General features: G+C 36.1%; 1 protein-coding gene across 1 annotated transcript in view; it reads left to right on the top strand.

Moving 5' to 3' along the window:
* Positions 1-1,422: 1,422 nt before the first annotated feature.
* The window catches only part of LOC306845193 (plexin-B1-like), a 57,025-nt gene continuing 30,991 nt past the window's right edge, over positions 1,423-27,456 (top strand). Inside the window, exons 1-8 of the mRNA XM_079377844.1 lie at positions 1,423-1,746; positions 18,917-18,986; positions 19,247-20,393; positions 21,774-21,956; positions 23,179-23,307; positions 24,564-24,664; positions 24,743-24,878; positions 25,134-25,290. Coding sequence (XP_079233970.1) covers positions 19,257-20,393; positions 21,774-21,956; positions 23,179-23,307; positions 24,564-24,664; positions 24,743-24,878; positions 25,134-25,290 — 1,843 coding nt within the window. The 5' untranslated portion in view covers positions 1,423-1,746; positions 18,917-18,986; positions 19,247-19,256. The remainder of the gene's footprint in view (positions 1,747-18,916; positions 18,987-19,246; positions 20,394-21,773; positions 21,957-23,178; positions 23,308-24,563; positions 24,665-24,742; positions 24,879-25,133; positions 25,291-27,456) is intronic.

The raw sequence follows: 27,456 nt of genomic DNA, 5'->3' as shown, positions 1-27,456 counted from the left end.
TTGTGGTGCAATTACAGTGTAACTGTAATATTTTCCTTATTTCTCCATTACTGCCATCATAACAGTAATGCTATAATATGTATAATTATAACCGTAGTATTTGAAATGAACGAATGTAAATGCTATTGAATGAAAAATCATACTACGACCGTATGTGGTCTCCCAGTGGTTGGGCAAATTAGCATTAAGTGATTAATTTGCAACAAAAGAAAAGTAGAAGTTGATGAGGGAAGGGCATAAAAATGAGAAATGGAACTGAATTATCATCAGTCATTGTTACATATTCATAATTCCTCCACCCTTTGACTTGCATGCCGACCTGAACAAATGATAGGAACGAGATGCCCAGTGTATTTGAATGTACTTACCATTGCTGGATTAAAAAGGTTTTTTAATGTTAATTGTTTCTTTCCCTGTCTCTTCTCTTCACATGAAGTTGTGAAAAAAAATTTCCTATGCACTTAGGTGTACAAATTAATTTAAATAAAAATGTGACATTTCAGGGAAAAATTCTAGTATGAGATAAATTAATTAGACATCACATATACACTGGTAGTTTTATTGGTGCAGAGATTAGTATATTTTTGTCAAATGTTACAACTGCTTTTATCACTTAATTAGAAGCACTACAATTACTAAATGTTGTGGTCTGTTATTACTACTGATCTTATAATAAAGTTCTACACACTTGTGGTATTCACAAGTGTGTAGGTCTTCCTGGTTTGTTCTGCAAAGTTTAGTTAAATCCCTAATCAAACACGCATGAAAAATCAAACCAGTTTTCAGAATTTCTTGACAGTTCCAGGCAGATGTGTTTCATTAGGGATGAAGCTAAATTCTGAAGGATAGTGGTCCTTCTAGACAACTGATCTGTTTTATGCCGTAATGAAGATGAGTGCTTTCAATAAGCAGGAAAATTCCTGACTCTAAATAATTAACCTTACATGTGTAAAAATTAACTTTATACATCTGTATAGGAAGAGTTCTGACATAAAATGTGATTTAATCTAAGTTTAATACGAAATTAAATATGCAGTTGGGCAAAGCTTATAGTTCATGGGTAACAATCAACAACAACAAATTCTTTTAAAATATTTTGTTACCCAAAATAAGTTTAAAAAAAAATTATTTCCATTTTATGTTCATTTTTTACTATTTCAAAAACTTATAGAAGCAGGTAAAGAGATCTGAGTTCTATTTCGGATTGATCTTTTTGAAGGATTTGCGCAAAAATTGCACAAAAAAATGACAGCATATTTTCTTGGGCGATCTATTTAAATCATAGACTTAAAAAAAAGATTTAAATGAAGAAATAAAAAGAATGGCGTCCTCAACGTAGCTGACCAATTAGAAACTACTTCCGGGTCGCCTCTCATGGAACCGACGCTTTCGCTAGTTTCCATTCTAATGATTCATTTCTTTATACGAAACCTTTTCCCTTTGAAAAGCTGTTGCAGCGCGATATGCCGACTGTGAAAAGGACCAGTAAATTGCAAAGCACTCATTTTTTAAATGGACATAAGTTTTAACTACAAACCAAGCGACCGACCTTTGCAATAAAAAATAATCGGAATTTCTTAATCGTCGATATTATGTTTTTATTTTTTTATAATTATTTTTTGTACCTTAAACCGAGTAAATCACGCAGTGGACATTGTGGTCAGCGTGCGAATTTGCGTTGTTCAAAAATCGTTCAAGTTGGATAAACTTTTTCCAAACACAAAAGCAGAGTAACGTGGATAGGAGGTAAGTGTCCCAACACATGTGTGCATGCGCTGTGATAATTGTTACGTAAATGTTTTACACTATAAATTACTGTAGAAATTCGTACATCGTGTTGTTATATTCATGTTCAAGGTAATTTGTTTTCGAGTTACTCGTTCCGGTTGTGAGTGGGCTTTAAACAAAGTAACGTTACGGTCTAATGGGACCCAAAACCCATGAGACTTTTCAAGGACTTTAAATCGTAGATGATTTGCCTTGTGATTACACGAATCGTGGATTAAAAGTATAGTATGTTGTCCTCTTCTTCAAATGGATTGAAGGAAGTCTATGCATTTACCACAGGTTACAATAAAAACTATTTTTCTTCTAGCTAAACACTGTTGTTCTTGAAGATGCGATTTTGATTTGAAGTGTTATACAAAGATATATATATATAATATTTTATGTAAATGAAGAATATATTTGGGTTGTTGGAAATAGGCTATGCGTAATCTAAAGTTAATTTATTTTAAATGCATTTATTTTATTTGCACTAGCATTTAAGATGAGGCATATCTACCAACAAATGAAAATATTTATCACAAGTTAAAAACAAACAAACATTTTCATCAAAACAATGCACTTCTATGCACCTATTCTCACCTGGGGGGAAATTGTCTTATGGCAGAATTTATTTTTGAAGTTCTTTTTATCAGGACAATAGGGAGTTATTTTTGTAGTGTCTGGACATATTTGCTGCTACACATTTGTTTTGACAATTGGCAGAACAAAAACAAAAAAAGGAATTGTTTTGTCTTGCTTGGGAAAGCTTGAATTGATGATAGCACTTCTCTACATCCAGCTGGTGTCATAACTCTTCTTCTAACCACAGGGGCTTTACATTTGGCATTAATATTCATCTGTTAAATACAGGTTTAAACAGACTCCAAATTTTCTTTCATTGTTTTGTTTATTGTGACCCCAAACAGGTTGTAACCAGGGAACATTTCTGTGAATAATGATTGAAATTTAAGTCTGTTTGTTACACAAATCTATCAAAAGTCTTGTAATATTGGGCATGAGTAATGTGGAGCACTTTTATGATGTCTTTATTGTGTTTTTATGGAATTTTTGACAGACCTAGTGCCATTTCACTTTTATTATAAAATATTACCATAATTTGTTCCCTAGAAGAGAAACTCTTATAGTTTTGGAACAACATGAGGGTGTACAAATGACAAAATGAACGTCCTTGCATGTGCGGTTTTGTGGCGGGGTGTAGATATATACCAAAACAGAGAACGATAAACTTTATATCATAGTAATAAAGACAATATAAAATGAATGATGAAAATCCACTTTGTCAAATTTCTAAAATCATGTTATTGATCTTGAAATGAACGTGAATAATTCATCCATGTATGTATTTAACCTCATAATGTTTAACCAAAATGTCAAACCTAGTCTTTCAGTGAAAATGACAGAGTTCTCACGTGAGGTGTACGCCTTAGTGTATTGTGTTAAACAAAGTAAGTTAAAATATGAAAGATATCACTTCTGTTTCATATCGACTTTGACAAATGATACTTAGAATGTAGAGATTTGTGTAGCTTTAGTTAAAAAAAGTAACAAAACATGGCTCGATTAAAACTTTTTCATGTATGATACACGTATTGCTACCTTGAGTGTCTGCTGATACTGATCCATAATGTTTTATCCAGTTCAGAATATCTTTACCTTATTAACTTGCTAACTACACGCTGCTTCATTATAAATGAAGATAAAACATAGAATACATAAAATATTACATAAATGATATTTAATGTAACAAAATTAATTATATTGTAACAGGTTACTTTTTAATACAGATATTACTACTAAAATATATACTCTATGAACAAGGTGTTATTTACTAGGACAACAGACATGATACGATACATCCAATAAAACAATTATATAGGAAAAATATTAAAGCCACAGGAGGAACATTGTTTTAGTCATTATGTGAATTGTGCTTTGCCTCTGCTGTTCTGTGTGGGTGGATCTAATGGCAAATTTCATCAAAAGTAATCGCATACTCTCTTGACTGGATTGGATGTACACTTCGATTTAAATAAAGAATTAAAAAGAAGCGATATATGACGTTAAACACATAGTATGCAGATTCCCATGAAATCCATCCCAACAATTCCTACTTGTGTGTTATTTAAATTGTTAATTTCAAACAGAAAAGTTACATAGTGTAGCTTTAATTATCTTTCATTACAAAAACAGTATGACAGGCTTCAATGCAGAGCGGCTCAAAGGCATTTTATACACATTCAAAAGTAAGGTTGTTGTGGCCTGTGAGTAGTGAGATTAGCAACATTGTTTCCCATCTGAGCACATTCTAAGCATTCATATTCTCGGTAGTTCCATACTGTTTATACAGGACTTTTAATTTGACATTTTTTTGACATTCCCCATACGCATACTATCCTTACAACTGTTCCAAGCCAAAAGAGCTTGTCTGTATTTTTCTGAAATTGTGGTGCATAGGATGGGGTCTTGAAAGACTTTTCTGAATTCCATTTTAATGGTTAAATTGAAATTTTAGTATGACAGCATGTCTAATTAATTGAAATGATGAAACATGCAATTTAACAACAGCTTATTTAAAATTGAACAAAAATCACATATTTAGGCCCCCCCCCCCCCCCCCCCCCCCAAATTCTGTTTTATTTTTCCCAAATACAGTGATTTCTGTTTAAAATTTTCTGGATTCCCATTTAATGGTTTAATTGAATTGAATGATCAAAAAGCAGTTCTAATCGATTTAATTAATGAAACACAATTTATTAGTATTTTCACAATAGTCTTTTACAATAACTTTCTGGATTTATGATTGAATACAAATTTATTGAAAAAAAAGATACAAATGAATTTTATTAAACTAATTATAATTTCATTATTGCTATTTTTATTATAATTATACACAGTGTTGGGGGTAGCGCATTACAAGTAACGCGAGTTACATAATATTACTTTTTTCAAATAACTAGTAAAGTAACGCATTACTTTTTAATTTACAAGAAAATATCTGAGTTACTTTTTCAAAAAAGTACCGCCAGTTACTTTTTCCCTATGTATTGACTGACAGTGCGCTGTGTGAGCTTGCTGTTACTATAGATCTAAATGTGAATGTGCATGAATTCATCCCACTCGCAAAAAACAGATTTAGTATTCATCAAAATGAATTAAAACAGTGAAATGCAAACTCAGAATATGACGCAAACTGCAATAATTAAATATGTTAAACAACACCAATGTATCTAATCTCATTTTATTAACCAATGTCTTTGCTGCTGACCTTTGATGATCCAGTTCAACCATACTAATAAGCAAAAATGACTTTAGATAAACTAACAATTGTACTTCATTATTTTTTTCATTGCCGAAGAGTGTTAAACCTTCTTATCCTGAGTTTTACTTTACAGACGTGAATTTACTTTTCCTTCACAAGATACAGGGCTTTTACATTTGAATTAATGTAATTTCTTGTATTAAAAACAATCAAGCCTTGCTCATATTTAAAAAGTAACGCAAAAGTAACGTAACGCATTACTTTCCATATAAAGTAGCTAAGTAACGTAATTAGTTACTTTTTTAGAGAGTAACGCAATATTGTAATGCATTACTTTTAAAAGTAACTTTACCCAACACTGATTATACATTGAGAAGTACATTCAACTGAAAAAGTCAAAATGTCTTCAAGTGAATAAAACGTTTTGATGGGATGTCTTGAAGACCTTTGTTTCTGTTTAATGTTTTTTTAATCAAATGAAATAGTGAAATGATTGTGAAGTCAACTTTCAGAGCATCTATGGAGATTCATTTCTTGTAGAGTATCTTCATATATTGAGATGGCATTGGATGAAAAAAACATGCATAATTTTTTTCTGAAATATGGTTGAAGTGTTTTGCTATTTGGTTTTCAGGGTGTTATTTGCTACACTGTAAGAAAAATTCCAAAACGGGAGCTGTGGTTGCTGGAATTCTACCATAAAAAAATACGGTAACAACATTTTAGGTTTTACGGGTTTTAACTTAAATTTACAGTTAAATACGGTAATTTCATTAACTGATATAATGTTAATATACCAACCTATTGAAGTACTAAAATCTGTTTTGTACCTTTGAAATACATTGATAACCATCAAATGCAGGTGGTGATGAGAAAATCACATGATGAACCAAAGCCCATCACAAGCAGGTTTTAAATAATAACATGTATAGAAGGTGCACAGTGTCATTCACACAAGCACTAAACACCATCATGGTGAGACTCATTAAACTGAAATATGCAATAAACATTAATTTAACAACATTAGATGTAACATACAACCCTGATAAACACAACTGACAAAAAAAACTAAGAAGAAACATTATTTCAAAGAAAAAACTGCAACGCAGGGAATTCTGGGAACATCAGTTCATGGTTTTTCCCTGTAAATTTTACAGGAACTTACTGTTAACCATTTAACAGGTTTTTACTGTAGCATTTTTCACAGTTTTATACCGTTAAAATCAAGGCCATGTTTTACAGTGTAGGTTGTTTTGGCTAGGTGCTGAGCATCACTGGGGGTTCTAGCTGGTTACCAGAATGTTCTGGCCAATTACTAGGTCTTGTTAGTGTTGCTAAGTCTTTATGGAGTACAATATTATCCTACTTCCTTAAAACATAACATGGATATAAATGTCAAGAGATATAACACCATCTCTGTGGCAGCCCAAGTCTCTGTAAATAGTTAAATAAAAAGTGGTCACAGTCCACTTCTTTCTTTAACCAATCAAACAGCTTTTGATGTGCCTTCTGCCTGCCAGTCATTTAGCAAAACAAATTAAGATATTTTTCTCTACATCTTTTTTTCCATCCATTGAAAGTCTGTTACATTTTTAAGCTTCAAGTACATTGACATTGTGAAAGTAATCCCTAAGATTTGAGTGGTTTAATTCAAGTCTTCTGAAGAGACGCACTCATATGTATCACTCATATGTATGACAATGATTACAAAATTATTTTGTAATTTAATATAGACTTAGAGTTGGGCTAAGTGTTTTAATAAAGCATGTTGAAGTTTTCATATTTTATAGGGATCTTGCCTAGGGCACCTAAATGATGAGAAACAGACTCTTACTAATAGCATAGATGATAAAAAAATATATAAGTGATATAGTGGTGCAGATCTGTACATGTACTTTCGGGCCTGTGTCTGTGGAACGATGGGCTGTAGTCTTGTGTGTGTGTTTGTTCCCCTTCAGCAGGGGGGAAAGAGAGAAAGCCGTCCAGCTCCCTTTGTCTCTTTTGTTGGAATGGAGATTTAAAAGGTCAGTGAAAAGAGGGGGAATTGGAGAATGAGGGAGAGTTGCAGATGGAGGGGAGGGGTGAGTGAGTAACTGTTGAATATGTGAATGAGTGCATGGACACGCCGGAGTTTGTAAGGTGTGCGTAAGTATTTCAATAAAAACCTAAATAAATTTGATATAGATATTAATTGACATTTTATTTAGCGTGTAATGCATTCCTTGTTACTTGAGAGTTAGCAAATTAATGTAGTATAATTTATCATTCAGTATGTATTGCAGGGAGACCGTAGTTAAAAAAACTATTGTTTTATCAATGTCTTTTACATTTTAAACTTCTGTGTATTGCATGGATTTACTAATTTGTATACATCAATCATCTGTACATTTCTAAATTCAAATACTAACTCTTACAAATACTAACCATTTTAATAGCAGTGATTCAGAAAGATTAACCTAACTCTAAACCAATAGGTAATTTCAATCTTTTCTGCGCTCTGTTTCTCTTCCTTTGTCTTACTGATGCAGTCACACAGAACTCCTCAAAACTCTTCCTGGGACACTCATAAACATTCCTACCCTTGAGATTGTCTCTATCCTGGGAAAAGGAGTTGCCATGGTGAAGAGAACATGAATGTTGGACCAGACCTTCTTGCCTTTTAGGGCTTTAATAAAGATTGTTCTCCTTTTTTATTCCCTGATGCAGCACTACTAGTAAAAGCCTTCTTGATCTGTTAAAAGTGCAACCGTTTTGTTGGCTCCTTGTCATTGCAGATATGACATTTCTTTCTTTTTTTGTTGGGAATATATGTAGATCCATATAACAATAGTCCCTTAAATGATATGGATGCAAAAACGATATAAGATGCATTCCATATTTAATGTTTACTTAGGGTAGAAAAGAGTTAATGTATACTGATGGTGTAAGCAAGCATACGTTTAGGGATATATGTGAAGAACTTCTTACAGTTAGTGGAGTCTCTTGGCAATCATTTGCCTCTTGTTGGAAAGCTCTGGTGGGTTTCTGGTTGTCCTGGGAACTACGCCGCTTTTCTTTTTTTTCCCCCTTGCTGAATTAGTGGGAACAAACCCCCACCCACCTCTACACTATGTCTCTCTCTCTCTCTCAGAACATAGCTGTTACATAAGGATACATTTGTTGCATATAACACAAACCTGCAGACTGCGCAGGCCTAAATGTTGACCTATGGAATTGTCTGTATTTCAAAAGTGGGCCTTGCTTTTGGAGGGTTATGAAATTACCATGTTTTAGACATTCTTTTGTGGACTTGTTTCAGTGTTTGTACAAGATCCTCTTAGATGGCCTTATATTCTCAAATACTTTGGTACATTGTGGAATGCTTGGTTGAGTCTATAATTTCCTCAGGGCCTGTCTGGCTTCAAACCATAATGCTTCCATTCCTGCTGCACTGTTTGCATCTCCTTTTAGCCAAAGGCAATTTTTAGTTTTATAAATAAACTGTTCAACTTTTGTCTCATTTGTTCAAAGCACATTATCTATAGTATTTGATTATGTCATCAAACATTCCCTGCCAAAATCCTGGTTAAGGAATGGCATAAACAAAGGAAAGCCAAGCACTTCTCTACTGCTGCCAAACTGCATAGAGAAAAACTATATTGAGAAATGCATAAGAGTTAGAGAGACCTGTTGGAGTGCATAATAATTTGCTGCTTTTTGATACAAAAACTTGATACAAATGTTTATATCAATGTCAAAAAATAATATTTTAGGATTTACTTAAAGTTAATTTCTAGTAATGGAAGAATATGCACAATGATTGATCCAGTTGTCCCACTTTACTTATATTCGCCCTTTCCTTTGGATTATGATATCATTAATTTCTTATGAAGTGATTAGAGAAGATACGTTTATAGGAGTCCTAAAGGAATAATTTGCTTTAAAATGTGAATTCTTTCATCATTTCCTCACCATTATTCATTCTGCAAAAAAGGTTAACATTTTAAAAAGTTCACATTGCTCTTTTTATATTATAGAGAGCATACAGTAATCACAGATTGCTAATCTTCAAAAAAAAAAAAAAAAAAAAAAAAAAAACGCATCATAAAAAGCTGGAAGATAGCCATGGACAAGGCTTAGGGTGTGCCATGGGTAAACAGGGCGTGCAACAATTGAGCACAATAAAGTGAAATACAGCTGCATGCAGCAATAATAAGAGTCCAAGCATGTGTGGACATAGAAACTATAACCAACACAAACAATTTAAAAGAATCCTGTGGATGTTGTACATACAGTTTTGATGTCACATTTATCCTTTATTGAAAGCAATTGGAAAACATTGAAGAGCCTCACACAGAAAGTTAAGAGGGTTAAAGGGTTACTCCACCTCAAAATTAAAATTGTATTAATCGCTTACCCCCATGCGGTTCCAAACCCGTAAAAGATTTGTTCATCTTCGGAATACAATTTAAGATATTTTGGATGAAAACTGGGAGGCTTGTGGCTGTCCCATTGACTGCCAAGTAAATAACACTGTCAAAGCCAAGGCATCGCCAAAATAGTCCATCTGCCATCAGTGGTTTAACCTTAACGTTATGAAGCTACGAGAATACTCTTTGTATGCAAAGAAAATAAAAATAACGACTTTATTCAACAATTCGTCTCATCTGTGTCACCGTAGCACCATTTGGAGAATATTCGCTGAACGCAAACAGAGTACGCTGTTCTGTGTCAGCTGCGCCACACGGATACGTCTTCTACGTTCTTTACGCTTTGATTTGAATGAATACTGCGTGTCCGTATCTGTGTGGTGTGGCTGACACAGAACTTGGTATAGAATTGGTATTTACTTGGAAGTCAACGAGACAGTCACAAGCCTTTAAGTTATGTGAAGTTTTAACTGTTTAACACATACTAGTAAATTAGGTGATTAGAAAATAAAATCACTCAAAAATAAATTAAAATCTACAAAGAAAATGGTATCATCTATAAAAATGTAAGTAAAGCATTCCTAACTAGTATGTTGTATGCTTTCTCTGGATAGGCTGTATTCTAGTGCTTTAAACATGAACCAGCACCATTTATTCACACACACTATTTTTCTAATTGAACTGGAGGCCTATTTATGAAATAACAGCAGCATAATACATGATCATAAATGCAACAACAATGGCTTATTCAAATACAAACAATGTAAAGATGAAAACTGAAGAATGTACAGAAGATGTGATTTGTTCAGAGGCTGTAATGCTGTTAAAAGTGATTAAAATATTGTGAAGAAGGTGGGCTTTAAAAAATGTTTTTCCTCCTTGAAGCTTAGTAAGTACTGAAATGTTAAAACATACTTTATCAATAATTGAGTTTGTTTATGGCTATATGGCTCTTATGATAAGGTAGCCATTTGGGATTTATTCTTTTAAGATTAGATAGTGATGAGCTATTTTGGCACCAAAGGCATTTATTCATAAATCTCTCTAAATATGTCACATGTCCCAGTCCTGTTTTTATGGTTGTTCTGAGGGCTGTAAGCGACTTCATTCTCTCATCTGACCCAATTATCCAATTTACGAACTGTTTTATTGTCTGTTAAATGTTATGCGTTTGTCCAATGAGTGATACAGCAAAGTGCCCCAGCTCCTTTGTCTTTGTCTCCACTCCCATTTTAATCTTCATTAATCACAGTAATGAGTGCTTTTGGTCTTTGTGTTGTGGGTTGTTGTGCTTGATTCCCTCCCTCTTTCCTCCCACCTTTCCACAGCTTTCTTTGCACATTTCTTGAGCTTTGAGCCAAATCTGTGGTGTGAACAACTTGACTCAACTTGTAAACTTTTGACCCTTTGATAATAGTTTAGTCTCTCTCTCAGACCACACAATTCTCCTTTCTACCATTTATGATTGCTGGATATCCTAAAATTAAGTGAAGCAGTCTACATGGTTATGTACAACAACATGACAAAATAATAGTTGTCTGTTGTGGTTTATGTTGTACAGTATGTTCACATAGCATTGGTTCACCAAAATGTAGTTGTGAATCCTGAATATTTAAGGTGTTAGTTTGGTTATAAGTAACAGCGAACATTGCTCATTGTGGTCATAACCACGAAATACTTTTAATTAAGAGACCTAAATCGGTGTCTGATTTTGAGAGTGTGTGATCGCAGAGATTTTTAGAAGGCTTCTATAATCAAACCGAGTCCTTTGTAGCCCAAAAGAACATCGAAACTAGAGTTCAATCAGCTGTGGGTCCTGTACCAGTCGGTGGAACTCGCTGTTCTGGTTACGAGCCCGAATGGTCTTGTTGACACACATAGCCCTCGGTCTGCATTTTTTCTGCTAGCCCCAGTGGCAATGAACATAAACTTATTCCCATTTAAATGGGACTGTCAAATTTCCATATCACAATTTTTTTTTAACCTTTTATCTTCGTATACGGTATTATCACAGTTATTGAATTACGTTACCAAAAAAAACACACAACGATGTTCTGTTTATTATTATAAGTATTGGAGCTCTTTAAATCAGCAGACTGGATTCTGATTGGACGTCAATGTTTTATTCGTCAAATTGTTGTGATTCTAAAAATTGTTCCTTGTTCCTCTGTGGCATTTTAGTTGTGGTGTGGACAGTGCTATTCTTTTACATTTAGGTTGGTTTATAGTTAGTGTGATTGAGCTTTAACCAGGGGTGGACTGGGGCCAAAAAGTGGCCCTCGACTTTTTAGAACAGAGCGGCCCACCAAACCCGGTCCGCAACACCCCACACCATAAATGAGTGGCATATCATTGACGTTATAATTTGTCTTTTCTGGTGTATATAACAAATAGTAAATAATGTTAAAGAATTTTTACGAGGGACAGTTTAATATCACTAAAGTTAAATACCAATATTATCAGTCCATATGACACGATGCTCAGGTATTGTCTATAAGACTGGAATAGTGCAGAATGTGGACTGTTTTTATGGGTCCTTTCTAGTGGTCATCATATACAGTATTTGTCCTTTTGCAGGAGCTTGACATCTGTCATTTTAAGGAATAGAGCTCCAACTGTGGAAAAGAGTATACAAATGATTTTGATGAAAAATACAGTAAACAGTACTGTGAAATGTATAATGTTACAATTTAAAATAGGTGTCTTCTATGCGAATATATAGTAAAATATATAATTGATTGCTGTGATCAAAGCTGTATTTTCAGCATCATTACTCCAGTCTTCAGTGTCACATGATCCTTCAGAAACCACTCTAATATGCTGATTTGCTGCTTAATAAACATTTCTGATTATTATGAATGTTGAAAACTGTTGTGCTGCTTCATATATTTGTGGAAAATGTGATACCATTCAGTCTTGGGTAAGATTAAAAAATATAAATTAATATTTTTCAAAGGGACTTTGATTAAATTGATTTAAGTGACAGTAAAGATATTTACACTTATTAAAAAAATACTTCTATTTAAAATAAATGCTGTTCTTTAACTGAGAACCATTATACCAATAATAAAACCATTATTAATAATTGATCACAAATAACTGATAATAAAAGCAGCAAATTAAGCAGCATTAGAATGATTTCTGAAGGGACACTGAAGACTGGAGTAATGATGCTGAGAATTCAGCTTTGATCACAGAAATAAATTGCATTTTAAAACATCTTAAATAGAAAACCACTATTTTAGGTGTAATATTTCATAATATTAGGCTATTGTTTTACTGTATTTTTGATCAAATAAATTCAATCTTCTTTCAAATAAATAAATAATTAAAAAGTATAATTATTTCAAACTTTTAACCACCAGTGTGTATATAAAAACGGTTGGCAAATATTGCTGAATTGTCTCTCGTCATGTTTAGCTGCTTATATCTTACCTCAGCTCGCTTTCAAGTCACGCGCAGCTCAGCGTCTGTGAACAGTAAAACGGCTTCTACACTTTGATTGGCTATTTCAAACATTTTGATACTGGTGAGTGCTTTTGAGCCGCTGTACTGAGCCGGAGCACGCTATATTAATTAGAATATTTGAATGAAGTGGGCTGTGTGGGCCATTCGTCTGGGCCGATGGAAGGATATATGTGAAGTGAAGTGAAGTGAAGTGACATTCAGCCAAGTATGGTGACCCATACTCGGAATTCGTGCTCTGCATTTAACCCATCCATCGTGCACACACACAGCAGTGAACACACACACACCGTGAACACACACCCGGAGCAGTGGGCAGCCATTTATGCTGCGGTGCCCGGGGAGCAGTTGGGGGTTCGGTGCCTTGCTCAAGGGCACCTCAGTCGTGGTATTGAGGGTGGAGAGAGCGCTGGACATTCACTCCCCCCACCTACAATTCCTGCCGGCCGGAGACTCGAACCCGCAACCTTTGGATCACGAGTCCAACTCTCTAACCATTAGGCCACGACTTCCCCGTGGCCTAATGTAATATGTACATTTACTACTAATCCATTTTTTTATATATATATTACGCAAAGAGCTGGGCCACATTGTACAGCGGCCCACCGGGAATATTAAAAAAATAAGTGTTAACATTTCACTTATGAACAGTTATTTATTCTTATAAATCTTATACTTTTTCACTAAAATATTTGATTATTTGTAAAACTTACAAATAAAAAATCTGGCATAGTCCTTTTTAAAATATATTTTAAAAGAATACAACTAAAGAACAATAATAAAGAATCAGAACATCTTTTGGACTGTTATATTTGAACTGAATGCAAAAAATGTAAGCATGTTTACAAGCTTTGAACGGTGAGGTGAAAGGATGTGTCCCTGGCACTAAATGCTTTCACTGAAGGAACACATGTTGCAGAGAAACATTTGAGCCACAGCAAGATGAGGTAGTTCTTTAGCTTGCTGCAATGGATCTGTTTCTGATTGTCTTGTTGGCCCAGAAAGGTACGCTTTACCTCAGCTTCAGCCATTGACTTGAGGAAGCTGCTGCCTTCACGCTCACCTTCCCCCTTGTCTTATGGAGGTGACAAACCTTTTTGCTCTGAGGTGGGATGGACATTTGCTCTGTCAGTTTTGATGCTTCCTTGATTTAGCAGTTGACTCTGGTCTCGAAGTCAAAAGCATATGTTTCCAAACATAGGAAAAAGTGTGTTTTTGTTGCCTGTTTTAATGTGGTGGGAAAGTTGTTAGTAGTAAGAGATGGTAATCATGGTATTGAGAATGAATAAGGGCATATTCAGATCTTCTGACTGTTTTCCCCCAAGCTTATTTATACCTTTTTTGTTGTTGTTGTTGTTGCAATTCATTGTCTCATCAGGCTGTTAGTTGGGCTGAATTTAGCCTAAAAAACACTTGTTTCAGTTTGGATAAAGAATTGTATATAATGTAAAGTATTTGCAGAGCTTGTAGTTCAACATTATCAAAGTCCATCAGTGGAGTTGAGTCTCAGTGGAGAGACTATATCATTTGTTTCAAACCTGTATGATATTATTCTCTCTGTGAAACACAAAAGGGAAGTTTTTAATAATGTTCCTGTTCTCTTTACTGTACAGTGACAGGTCATAGTGATCAGGTTTGTAAAGCTCAAAGAAGCATCGTAAAGTCAGTCCATTAAACCTGTGCACTACTTTCCAAGTCTTCTTAATTTTACAATAGTTTTGTTAGATTTATTTCTTCATATAACAACAACATTAGCCAGGAGTTCAGTGTTTCAGGTTCAGAGGTGCACACACATTGGTCTGGCCTTTGTCTGTGTTAATATTTAGCTAGGATCATGTACGCGTGTGTGTGTGTGTGTGTGTGTGTGTGTGTGTTTGTTTGTGTACTTAACCATATGGGGACAAATTTGAACCAAGTGAGCTAAAGCTGACAAAACCTATTTTTTAAGGATGTCCTTGTTTGTAAAATAATAATAATAATAATAATGTATGCTAAAATCAATAATACAGTAATAATAATAATAATAATAAAAAAGTATTGATTGATTGTAGAATGGCGAATGTTTTCTGTTATGGTTAGGGTGTGGGTTAGGTTACATTATTTATAACTAACTGTAAAAAAAATAACAAAAAAACAATAGAAATCTATGTAATAACCCCATTTGGATAGCTAATTAAATAAGTGTGTGTGTGTGTATGTGTGCGTGTTCCACTTTTTCAGATTCCCCATCTGTGAGATGTAAAAAAAAGTACATACACAAACCTCACATGGCTTCGTTTAATATTCCTGATAGATTCCATAGTTCAGGATTTTAATGGCTGAAATTATTACCAATTTCTTGATGTCAGCCTTATTCAGATGACATTGTATTATTTGAGCTATTTCATTTTTTGAGCTTTTATTTAAGCTTTAGAAACTCTATTATAACATATTATATGTAAAGTCTTTGCTCACAGCCTCCATTAAATTAATATCATAGCCTTGTCTTTTTTTGTTGACAAATTATGTAAGGCTTAATAAACATTAGCATGCTTGCACAAGATGGTATTTATTTTAGGATACATTTGTATTTAATTTACCAGTTTATTAGTCAAAATAGTGTTAACATTTACTGTCACCAGTACCACACAGTCTTTAATGAATTCTTGAAGTAGATATTTTAGGATATGGGACATCAATGTTAAATTGAGGATTTGGTTGAAGGACTTGAGCGTGTATGTCACCCTAGAGGTGTGTCGGGCAAGTGTGTGCATGTTTTTGGCTAGAGGATCAAATAATTTGTGTTTGAGCTGCTCTTAGTATTAGATGACTGGGCTGTTCTCTTTCCCATGCCTTGTTCTTTTTCTTTTTAGACTGAACATAAAATCAATATGTTTTGCTTTTCTAGTACATTTTAATACCTCTTATCCAAGAATTAGTTTCAGTCCTCAAAAAATATATAAGGACTCTTTGCTATTTTGAGGCTTGGCCACTCAAATTTAAGTTTGCAGTATATTTATTATTCTCTTGTTGTATTTCTTGTTTTAGTCTGGAATATGTCACATTGGGAAGTAAAATGTGTTGTGAACACCATTTCATGTTGACCTTTAAGAAACGTTTAGCTGGCAGGAAAAGATATAACTATTACACTTGTCCTACACCGAGTCTAGCAGATATTTCCTAAAGATTTAAGACGGAATACTCAGGTTTAGACATGTTGTGTTTACAGAACTCCTAGCTTTGCTGCGTTACTGTGCTGAAAGTAGCCTCATGGACTGTTCATTCACTGTCAATTCAATAGCACATTGAATTGAATCTTCAAAGACTTTTATTTATACAGCTTTTTATAGAGGCTGCTGTGCCACTATTTGAATGGACTGCTGCAGGTCTATATTGGGCTATGTTTGTTTGCCCTGCAGACATTAGTGCTCCATTCCAATTTATGGATCAGATCAGATTTTTTTGTATGGCTGTTCAGATTATTTTAAAATGTGGCCAATATCAGATTCCATTGTGAATGAATGATGGTCCTGAACTGACCCGTATGCATAAACAGAATGTTAACAAGATGGTGTGAGGCATGCTGTCATACAGAAGTAAACATGGAGGGCACTGAAGTAAGCGTTCACACATTCATTTATAAGGTGATTTACTGCAGACACCAGTGAACTCGTGAGCAGGTGACAAGGATTATGAAGATAGCTTTTAAATATTTATGGTACAAACCCTTAAGTTTAGCTTGTGTAGCGCTGTCACTGTAATATTCTGTAAACACCTCTCTCCACTGCATCTGTAACTTTCTGTCATATACACAGAGTGATCAAAGAACTACCGGAGTATAAATTTGAGTGACTGCCCTTCAGCGCAGAATTATGGTGAATTTCAATCTAGAGTGACGTAAAAGACACATGAATATGACCGTTCAGACTGAGGTCGAATTGCAAAACATCTGATCTGAATTGGATTTAGGACCACATATGGAAGTAGCCCAAATGTGGCGCCTCATTTATAAAATGTTGCGCAGAAACCATCCTAAATTTGATCTTACGATCATCTCTCTAATTTGTATATATGAGGCCCTAGTATCAAAAAGATCAGATTCCATGTGATTTGTTCTGTTCGCATTGTCAAGGGGGGAAAAAAATGTTCAGAGTCACATATGAACAAAAACTGGGCCACATTTTTCTGCACTATAAAACCTGAAGTTCAGAATACTCAAAACATTTGAGGAAACTTATTTCCTCAAAACATGAGTAAACAAACTCAATTTTGTTAAGTTAGTAGAGCTTAATTTTTATGACAAGTGGGACTGGGCTGAGAGCAATGGGAGCCAAGCCAAGCCTTGCTTCATAATCCTACCCCACTTATCACAATGATAATTATATACAACTTGCTTCCATCAACAGCACATTCATTCAGCTCTTTATAGTTTAGTACTAGTTAGCAACTGCAGACTGGCACATGCTAAAGTAGACTCACGACAACACTTGCATGTAAATAGTCCAAAAACATGCAGTATATATAGTCTTGAAGTTTTGCTGACCATCCTCAACCTAACCACAGGCTCTACTCTTCACCACAACGGTAATACTACAAAACCAACATAACAGAAACCTATGAAAATCCTAACATAACACAACATTTAAGTACTAACTTATGTCTCTCTGTTAATCTTGTGCAAAAACACACAAAATAACACTTCATTTCTACATTTATTTTCCTTGTTGTCTGATGCAAAGCATGCTGGGAACTAGAAAATACAATAATTTTAAGTTCACCTTACTACAACGACATTTTGAGTTTACAGTACTTATTTCAATTAAGTCCAGTGAACTTTCATTAATGTTTGAGTGAAATTAACTTATTTAATTTAATTTATTTCACTGTTCGGTTTTACGGTGTGCATTTTGAATGTAGCCTTGTTGTTGTAGCAACATAGTTTTTTTTTTTTTTAATACACCTGCCACTACAAGTCAAATGATTGTTGATTGTTTTTCAGATCAGTTTCCCATTTTCAGTTCTCTTTTTCACAAAAAGTTCCTTTTTTTGTGTTAATATGCAAAATATTTAGTTAAATGCTGCTTTTATTGGCTTTGTCAGACTTGGTTATATAAATTATGTTATTTACTTATCTAATGCCCCTTTTACACAGATTCTGGAAAGTTTCTGTAAAAGTTGTTCTGGTAACTTTTGGGATTTTAGTGCTGATTTTGTTCCGTGCTAACTTGAGACCTGTAAAAATGGAGGTTTGCATCAAATCCAATAATCAACATTTTTTCTTGGTATCTCTATGAATGTTTTTTCTATTCACCTCTATTACTTTGCCCCATTGACTGTCATAAATATGGCATATAAGCAAAATTGTAACTGAAACAGATTAATAATAATCAATATATATGTACCGTATTTTTGCTATTTTGCTATGCTATTTCTTATACACAAGTGAATGTATAAGGAAATGTACACAAGTAAACCAATGATTACAGGAACGAGCAATGGACAGTTTGTTGTAAACAGCCAGCTGTATCAAAAAAATATAAAATTGAAACTAAAGAATACATTTCTATCATTTGTTGCTTGATCCCACACACATTGGATTTAAGGAATTTATTAGATATTTGCAAGTATTTGAACATCTTTTTTTTTTGCTGTTGATGAATTTCAACAGTGTAGAGAGTTGGATGTGCTATCAGTATTGTCTGAGATTGCAAGCTCATGGGGAATACGTGACTTTGCTTACAGATATATTTCACTGCCGGGACCTGTTCATCGTATGTGGATTACTCCGTTAGCTGGATTTTATTGTTGGTGATTTAACATGATCCAGGATTGATACATTTTTGAAGCTTATCTCAAATTTGCTGCCATAACAACAGGTCCATAAACTCAAACCTGCTGGGGTACAGGCTTATTTCAAGTAAACCGTATTAGCTTGTATCATTTTGTGAAGGTGATACTGAATGTCTGTATTCCTGTAATTTGTAAACAATTCTCTCTCTTTCTGTTTGTGTCATAGATTTAGCCGATGGGGATGTGTATTTGACTGTTTTGTGTGTATGCATGTCGCCCATGCAGATCAAACCTTGGTAAGAAAATTTAAGTTTCTCTGTTTTGCTCTTTCTCTGATTACAGTAAATGAAAAGTTCATTTGTAATTTTTATATTGTGACATGCTGTAACATGACACATGTGGCATCATTTCTTGGTTTGTGTTATTGGGATATTATGTTGTTTTAATAACAATTATGATATTTACACTGATGTTTAAATAATTGGGTTTTTTATTATAATGTAAATTTTTACTGTTTTTGTTGATTTATTTTTCTTCTTTCTCTCTTTGCTCTCAGAATAGTTGACATGCCACCTGGGATGGTGTGTGTGTTCTCTTCTCTTTTCTCTATACTGTGTTGCTGCATGGTCACCCAGAGCTCTGCTTCGTCTAACCATCACCCTATTTTCTTGCGCAATGACACCTACTTCGAGCACCTGGCTTTGCATCCTGACCCTAAATTGGGTCGGGTCTATTTAGGCGCCCGTGATCGGCTTTACCAGCTTTCTTCTGATCTTCAGCTTGAGGCAGAGGAAGAGACGGGGCCTGTGATAGACAGCCGTGACTGCCTGCCCCCAATTAGTGACACAAACTGCCCACAGGCAAAATGGACCAATAACCACAACAAGCTACTACTCGTGGATCCTTATAGTCAGGAGCTCATCAGTTGTGGAAGTGTTTATCAAGGAATATGTCAGAAACGAAGTTTGGATGCAGTGGGGAAAGTGCTTTTCTCTGCAGAGAGGCCTGTAGATACGCAGTATGTGGCGGCTAATGACCCCAATGTCTCTACAGTAGGACTTGTGGCGCTCACAAGAGGCCGTGGGAAACAACAGCCAGTACTGTTTGTGGGGCGGGGTTACACCAACAGCCAACCCCCAATATCTACTCGGAACTTAGTTATGGAGCCTGTTTTCTCATATGAAGAAACTTCAAAGTTAGCGGTGGCTGGGAGGCTTTCTGAGTATGACCACCATTTTGTAACATCATTTACCCATCGCTCGTATGTCTACTTCATGTTCTATCGGAGAGACTTACAGTCACCGTCGAGAGAATATCGCACATATGTTTCCCGTATGTGTTTGGATGATGCTGCGTATTATTCATATGTAGAAGTTCCGTTAAGTTGCCGTTCAGCTGGAGGAAAGAATTATAACCTTCTACAAGCTCTACATGTAGGCCTACCAAAGTTAGGTAAGGCTATGGGAATAGAAAGCCCAACTGCTACGGAACAAGAGGTCTTGTTGGGGGTGTTTTCGAGCCATTTTGCCTCCTCCAGTCGGCCAAACGAAGAGTCTGCAGTATGTGTGTTTTCACTTGAGGAAGTGGATAAACATATCAATGCTACAAGAGATCTGTGCTACACTGAAATGGGTCGTGCAGATGGAAAGGAGGTTGCATACATTGAGTATGAAGTCAAATCAAACTGTGCTAATCTTCCAGAGGTGAGTGTGAAAACTGGACTACTAAGTTTACTGCTTCAGACAAGTGTGAACAGATTTGAAGTCCCACTGTTACAAAATCCAAAGCATTTAGAGCTATGTATATAGTCATTGACCTGGTGTGATAAAGTTCTCTTTATCAGGTTGAACAAACACAGTCTCAAAATCAGAGACCTTACCCTCCCCATAACTATGAGGTTAAATTATGTTGGTAAATGAGGTTGCAGTTTCAGATCCTCCAAGGTGTGATCCTGAATGTATCACCATTGTGCCCCTGAACATAGCAGTTAACCTCTTTAGGGGAAGCAAAACTATAATTGAAACTGGCTTCATTCTATGATGACATCAAATTCCACCACCCCAGTTGTGTAGCTATATATAAATATGCTAAACTGGTCTGGAGAGGGTAGCTAACAGACAGTTATTAAAAAGATCAGAGTTAGAACACCGTGATAAAAGAAAAGTCATAAAGGCAGCAAGATAAAAGGAACAAAAGAAAAATGGCAGTAAGGTTTAAAAGGTCAAAGAACCTTTACTTGCACGCTACTGTTCAAAAGTTTGGTATCAGTTTATGAAAGTTTGGGATATATTTATTTCGTATACATTTAATTATATTTAATGTGATTGTAGCAAAGTTCGTAGATACGGCAAAAAAGAACATTCGAACAATTTAATAAATAAATAAACACAAAACGAAAGTAAAGCAGCAGCCCCTCAACGTTCAACTAACGCATAAAACATAATAAAAAGCACAACAAAAAAAGTGTTGGTCCTCTCTGGTCTTGCACTGTCATCACTCCTCCTTTTATGCTTCCGGAGCTCCTCCCTGGGACTTGAGACCTGTGAGTGACGCAGGCGTCTCTCATTATCATTACATTCCACCAGCTTCGCTCCTCTCCCACAGCTCTCGGCCCCGTCCCACTCATCACAGTGATGAATTAAATTTTACAGTTTACAATTTTAGCAGCCGTTACTCCAGTCCTCAGTTGTACATGAAATCTTTCTATTTTGCTGATTTCGTACTCAGAAAAGTATCTGTAAAAAAGGTTGTGCTGCTTAATGAAATGCAGAAATTCCAATGCCATCTTTTTTTTTAGGATTCTCTGAGAAAAAAGCATTTGTTTTAAATAAAAGAAATTGTGAATGTCTTTACTAACATTTTTGATCAATTTAATGCATTGTTGCTGTATAAAAGTATTTATTTATTTCAAGAAAAACAACAACAACAAAAAAAGAAATAGTGAAATTTTATGGTAATTTCTATAATGTATTATGTTGACATTATACCTTAAAGGATACTTGACATGACAGTTAAATTTCTCAGTTTTAGAACAATATATCAGTTATTATTTGTTTTAATCTTTCACTTATGTCTCTCTACAGAACACTTTGGATGCTTACCCATGTGGCTCTGATCACACTCCTAGTCCAATGGCAAGCCGGATGCTTGTGGAAGCTGAGACAATATTTGACAGTCCATCTGTCCGTCTCACTGCTGTTGCTGTTAGTGTAAGGCAGGAACACACTATTGCCTTTCTAGGAGACTCCCAAGGAAATTTACACAAGGTATAGAAACTTTTTCAAGGCATGAGGTGTTTTCCCACAATTTTTATAGTAATTTAATTGCATGCAATTCTTCCATTATTCTAAGTTCTTTTCTGAGGTAAAAATACGGTATTTCAGAATCACAAGAACCTATAGAAATATGAGATTATCAAGTAATGTTAGTTTTTTATTTATTTATTTTTTTATGAGAAACCCACCATCTGGCGTTAAGTGCATCATTACAAATGGTCTTTCACAGGTGCATTTGATTCCCATTTCAATAACATACAGAACCTGAGGCTTAAATGGTCATCAGTATTTTATGCATTCGCAATATACTTATACTGTATGTCAATATACTGAACTGAGTGACAGTTTGCTAAGAGCAGTGTTGCACTAATGTTGTTGTGTATATTAATGTAGGCTAAATGTCTTAAAAATGTAAGTGAAAACCTAAACTAGGGCAGCTGTTGCCTAATGGTTAGAGAGTCGGACTTGTAGCCCAAAGGTCGTGTTTGGTGCAGCTGAGTAGTGGTGAAGTATGATGAATTCACAAAGAAAACAATTTCCTGATACAGTAACATGAACGAGGTATCTCAGTATGGGATGTGTGATCCCCGTTTTGTTAAAGCCCATATTTGGGCTCCTGTTATGCCACCCTAGTGGTCTATAGCCAAAATGATGCTTGTCTAATTTGATTGAAAATGTTACATAAGATTATCAATAATATAGCACCTTCATATTTTAATGCACTTTTCTCTAGGGTAAATGAGCAACATTGTAATAAAATAGGCAAAGTCTTATGGAAATTACAATATGTTGTTTTAAAATCTATGTATGGTCATGGGTCTTTTAGATATTTAGGGGCACAAGTGTGGAATAAGTTACCTCTGGATATTAAAGGTATTTTGAATATGGTTAGCTTTAATTTAAAAGCTGGAAGTTGGCTCTTAAGTAGGTTGTTTTGTTGATGAATATGTATTATGAACATGGTTATTTGTGATTGTAAATTTTTACAAAGTAACTGGTTTTCAGCCCTCCCAAATGCTCTATCATGGTATGTTGCATGTTTGCTTGATGTTTTATCCCTACAAGAAGACTACACTAATGTAGTCCACATCTCTGGATGTAACCCTATGAAATATAGAGAACTTGTGAAGTTTTAATTTAATGCTCTTAATTTATTACATTTTAATTCCTCAGTTTTGGTCAGAAGGTGTGCGTTGTTTGTGTTTTTTTCCAGGTGTTTCTTGGCCCAAAAGGTGAGGTGGAAGAATATGCAGTAATCTCTATCCATCCCAGTGCACCAATAAGCAGAGAGCTCAGGCTTGACCATCAAGAGAAGCATCTGTACATCTTAACAAGTAACATGGTAACTATCAGACAGATTACTGAAGTGGAATTGGTAGTGCCAATATTGTTAATTTTTGTTAAAGTAATTCTTGAAGGTCATGCATAATTACTTTCATCTTATCGTTAAACCTGAACTAAACATAACAGAACAAAAACCTTAATATTAAAGGGATAGTTCACCCAAAAATGAAAATGCCAAATTGTCATCATTTACCCTCATGTCATTCCAAACTTGACTTTCTTCATTCTGTGGATCACAAAAGATATTTTGAAGAATGTTGGTAGCCAAACAGTTTTGGTTCCTATTAACTAACATTTTGTTGAATGAGTTTGTACAATTACGTGATATTGCATTAAAAGGGTTTAATTTTGATTTGTCTGTAAAGTTTAGTCTTTAATGCATCGTTTGCATCGTTGCTGCAGAAATTCCCAAGACTAATTTAAGAATTAGCAGGCTATGATCAGAGCTATTCTCTAAGGCTTTCGTACTTTAATCAAGCTTGTAAAGTACACAAATATATTAAAAGGATACAGAGTTTGGTGCAGAGACTATAAGGAAAATAGAGTTGGTCTCTCAGAGTAATGAAATGTAATCAAAACCCCATAGACAGAAAAACTGACTGACCAATAAGAGATGGATTTTGGCCATATTTTCCAAGCCGTACAATCCAGCAACCAGAAAAGCAACATTATATATGAAGATGCTTGAATTTCTGGAGGGAAAAAAACTGAATGAAAAACTCCCGTCTGTTTCATTCCATAAACAAGTGATCAGGTTCACTGTCAAACAGTGCCTATGATAAAACATGTGTTGTGACCAGAAATTACAAATTGACAAATTAGGTAATATTGGTATTATAGTAGTAACAAATATTTGGTAATATAATGGAATTAAATGTCTCTGTATGTGTATACATTACTGGCCAAATGTTTGGAATAATTAAGATTTTTTTTTTTTTGAAAACAGCATCTTATGCTCACTAATACAGCATTTACTTGTTTAAAACTATTGCAAGACTATTGTACTAATGTGAACTATCATTACAATTTAAAATAACTGTTTTATATTTTATATATTTCAAAATGTAATTTATTCCTGTGATGGCAAAGATGAATTTTCAGAAGCCATTACTACTTTAAATAATCCTTCATATATCATTCATCAAATAAATGCAGCCTTGGTGAGCTTATATGTAGTATATTATTTAATCTTTATTCGTATTTCCTTGCTGTTTTTATTCATTAATTATTATTTTTATTACTGTGCTCACACAGCTAGAGAAGAGGCCTGTAGCAGAGTGTGAAAAGCATTTGGATTGTCAGTCCTGTCTGTTGGCTCATGATCCATATTGTGGCTGGTGTGTTCTGGAGGGGAAGTAAGTTCATGTTTGAAAAGAACCTAAAATTTTGAATAGCTGGTACTTGAACTTGAACACTGTGTCTTTGTGCATCAGGTGTGGGCTTCGTAGCGAGTGTGTGCGTGGGGATCAGAAAGATCAGTGGCTTTGGAGCTTTGACATAGAGCAACAATGCCTGTGCAGTGTGACGTTTATCAATCCATCCAACATCAGCCGAGAGGAGAGGAGAAATGTGTGTTTCACATATTTTTAACACATTTTTTAAAAATCCAGTTTAAAAAGTTAATTCAGTAGTGCACGTTACATCACAATAAAATACGAGATGCATATATTTATATAAGCTTAGTTCACAGTGACCATTATTGAGCACACAAACAACCATAACCAACTCTCTGCCTTATCCTAAAAAGCATAATTTCAATCCTTACAAATCCAAATTGGCTTTGTCTTTTATTCTGTCTCTCGAAATTTATTTTGCTCCTTTTAGATCTCTTTATCCATCCCTGGTCTTCCCAGTCTGGAAAGAGGAGAGCATTACTCTTGTGTCTTCCAGGACTGGTCAAGTTTAGCTGTAATCACAGAGTCTGGTGTCACCTGCTCTTCTCCACACGTATATACATTGCCATCTGTGCCACCTGGTCAAGGTGAGAATATTGCCAGCTAAATTGTCACATTTGTTTACTTATGTTTAACACATTTGTTTTGACTCAGGAGGCCTGGCCAATAAAACATAATAGTAGAAACATCAAAAACCTAATACAAATAAACATGATTTTTAGTGTTTCACGAGCCACTAAAAGAGGGTCCTACTTTTGACACAGAAACATCTGATTCAGTACTCAGTTTTGTGCATGGTATTGATAATGTAACCAGTCTGAAAGAGGAATACTTCTAGACAAATGGGAGAAGTTTTAGAATTACATTGCTTGAGGTCATACAATTGGTTTAATAATACCTAAAAATTAAAGTGCATTTACCCTCACACTGTTTCATACCTCTTTGCACTTCTTGCTTCTTGCTTTACAAAAGATATTTTGAAAAATGTGACCCTGGGCCACAAAACCAGTCATAAGGGTAAATTTTTAAGGGTCAATCATCTGAAAGCTGAAAAAATAAGCTTTCCATTGATGTATGGTTCCCTTTCGATATTCCACTCGTACTGCGTCGTAAGACGCTTGTATGGGAAAAACTCTTTTTTTTTCCCTCTTCAACTTTTTTTCCTTTTCAATCACGCAGTGAAACTGCACGTCCATTGGTTTGTGCAGTGCTATAAAATCGAACCAATGGCTCGGCGGCGACGCTGAGCGAGCCTATGTCTATGCAGCCCACCATAGCCTGCCAGAATGGGCGGGGCCTCTGGCTATATAATCGCCCGCTTCGCTGCTGCATCTCAGATTTCTTTTCAGCGACGAAGATTCTTCCTCACTGACTCTTCGTTGACGCCGAGATTGCAGCGCTCAGCTCACAGTTCCTGGTCTATCCCCTGCCGCCATCCGGCGACGATCTAAAAGAGCCTCGCAAAAAGAGCAAATTCTAGCATGGCTTTGTTGCAAATGCCGGGCCGTCATTGTAAGACATGCAGGAGTCGCCTGCACACTGATGTCTGTCGCGCTGAGTGTGAGTCATGCTTGGGGAAATCCCACGCTGACGCTGTGCTCAACGCGGCTGACTGCTCTCATTGCGAGAGTTTCAGTCTCACCTCTCTGCACTCACGGATAGCTTTCTTTTCAGAAAGCGACTCCTCCCCTCACGCCCTCCCGTCCTCTTCCTCCCAGGGACCTGAGAGGAAGAAACAGCGGGGCTCGGTGACTGACCCCGCCCTCTTGCCGCCGTCCTCTTCACGCAGCGCCAGACCCAGAATGGACGAGGAGCTTGTCCGTATGATGACACAGGCTGCCAGTGAGCTTGGGCTCGAGTGGTCTCCGTCTGAGGAGCCATCTTGCAGCAGGCTGGACGAGTGGTTTCTCCCGGGACGCCAGCAAGCCCCCCCCCCCCCCCCCCCCGGTTAGAGAACGTTCCCGCTCAGCAAGACGCTACTCCTTCCCGAAGCGCCAATGACCCCGGCCCAAGATCGACTTGGATCCGGTGCTTCAAAGTCGTCCTGATTATCCATGCAGAAAGAGGAGGGGCCCGAGTCTCGCTACAGCTGGACCACCCCTCAAGCAGCCTCTAATGTGCCCCTTGTCACCCCGCTCAGCGCTGGGTGCAGAGGAAAGTGTAGCACCTAGCACCCGGGCGTCCTAAAACAGACATTTTCAAAAAGAGAGCAAATATTCTCTTCTGCCTACCATAAGCGTCCTGCCCTTATGCAGCCAGTCTTTAGAGCCGATTCAACCTCTTGCCACGCGGGCCGAGGACTGTCAGGTCAGTGTGTCAGAGTGGGTAATGGCTACGATAAGACGAGGTTATTCACTCCAATTCGCTCGAAGACTACGCTTCCGTGGTGTGGTCTCCACCACAGTGCGCAGCGAGGACGCTCAAGTCCTGTATGAAGAGGTGATGAATCTGCTGGTAAAAGGAGCCATAGAAATCGTTCCTCCAGCCCAGAGCGAGTCAGGCTTCTACAGCCGCTACTTCCTCGTCCCCAAAAAAGACGGTGGCCTGATCTTAGACTCCTGAATCGCGCCCTGGTAAAAAGGTCATTCAGGATGATCACATTGAACAGACCCTCTCGCAAATATGCCCAGGGGACTGGTTCATGTCACGGGATCTGAAAGACGCATACTTTCACATCCAAGTAGCCCCCCATCACAGACGATTCTTGAGATTCGCATTCGAAGGGGTGGCATATCAGTACAAGGTCCTCCCGT

Source organism: Barbus barbus (genome assembly GCF_936440315.1).
Source record: "Barbus barbus genome assembly, chromosome: 25".
NCBI lineage: Eukaryota > Metazoa > Chordata > Actinopteri > Cypriniformes > Cyprinidae > Barbus > Barbus barbus.
This window is presented reverse-complemented; position numbering and strand designations above follow the sequence as displayed.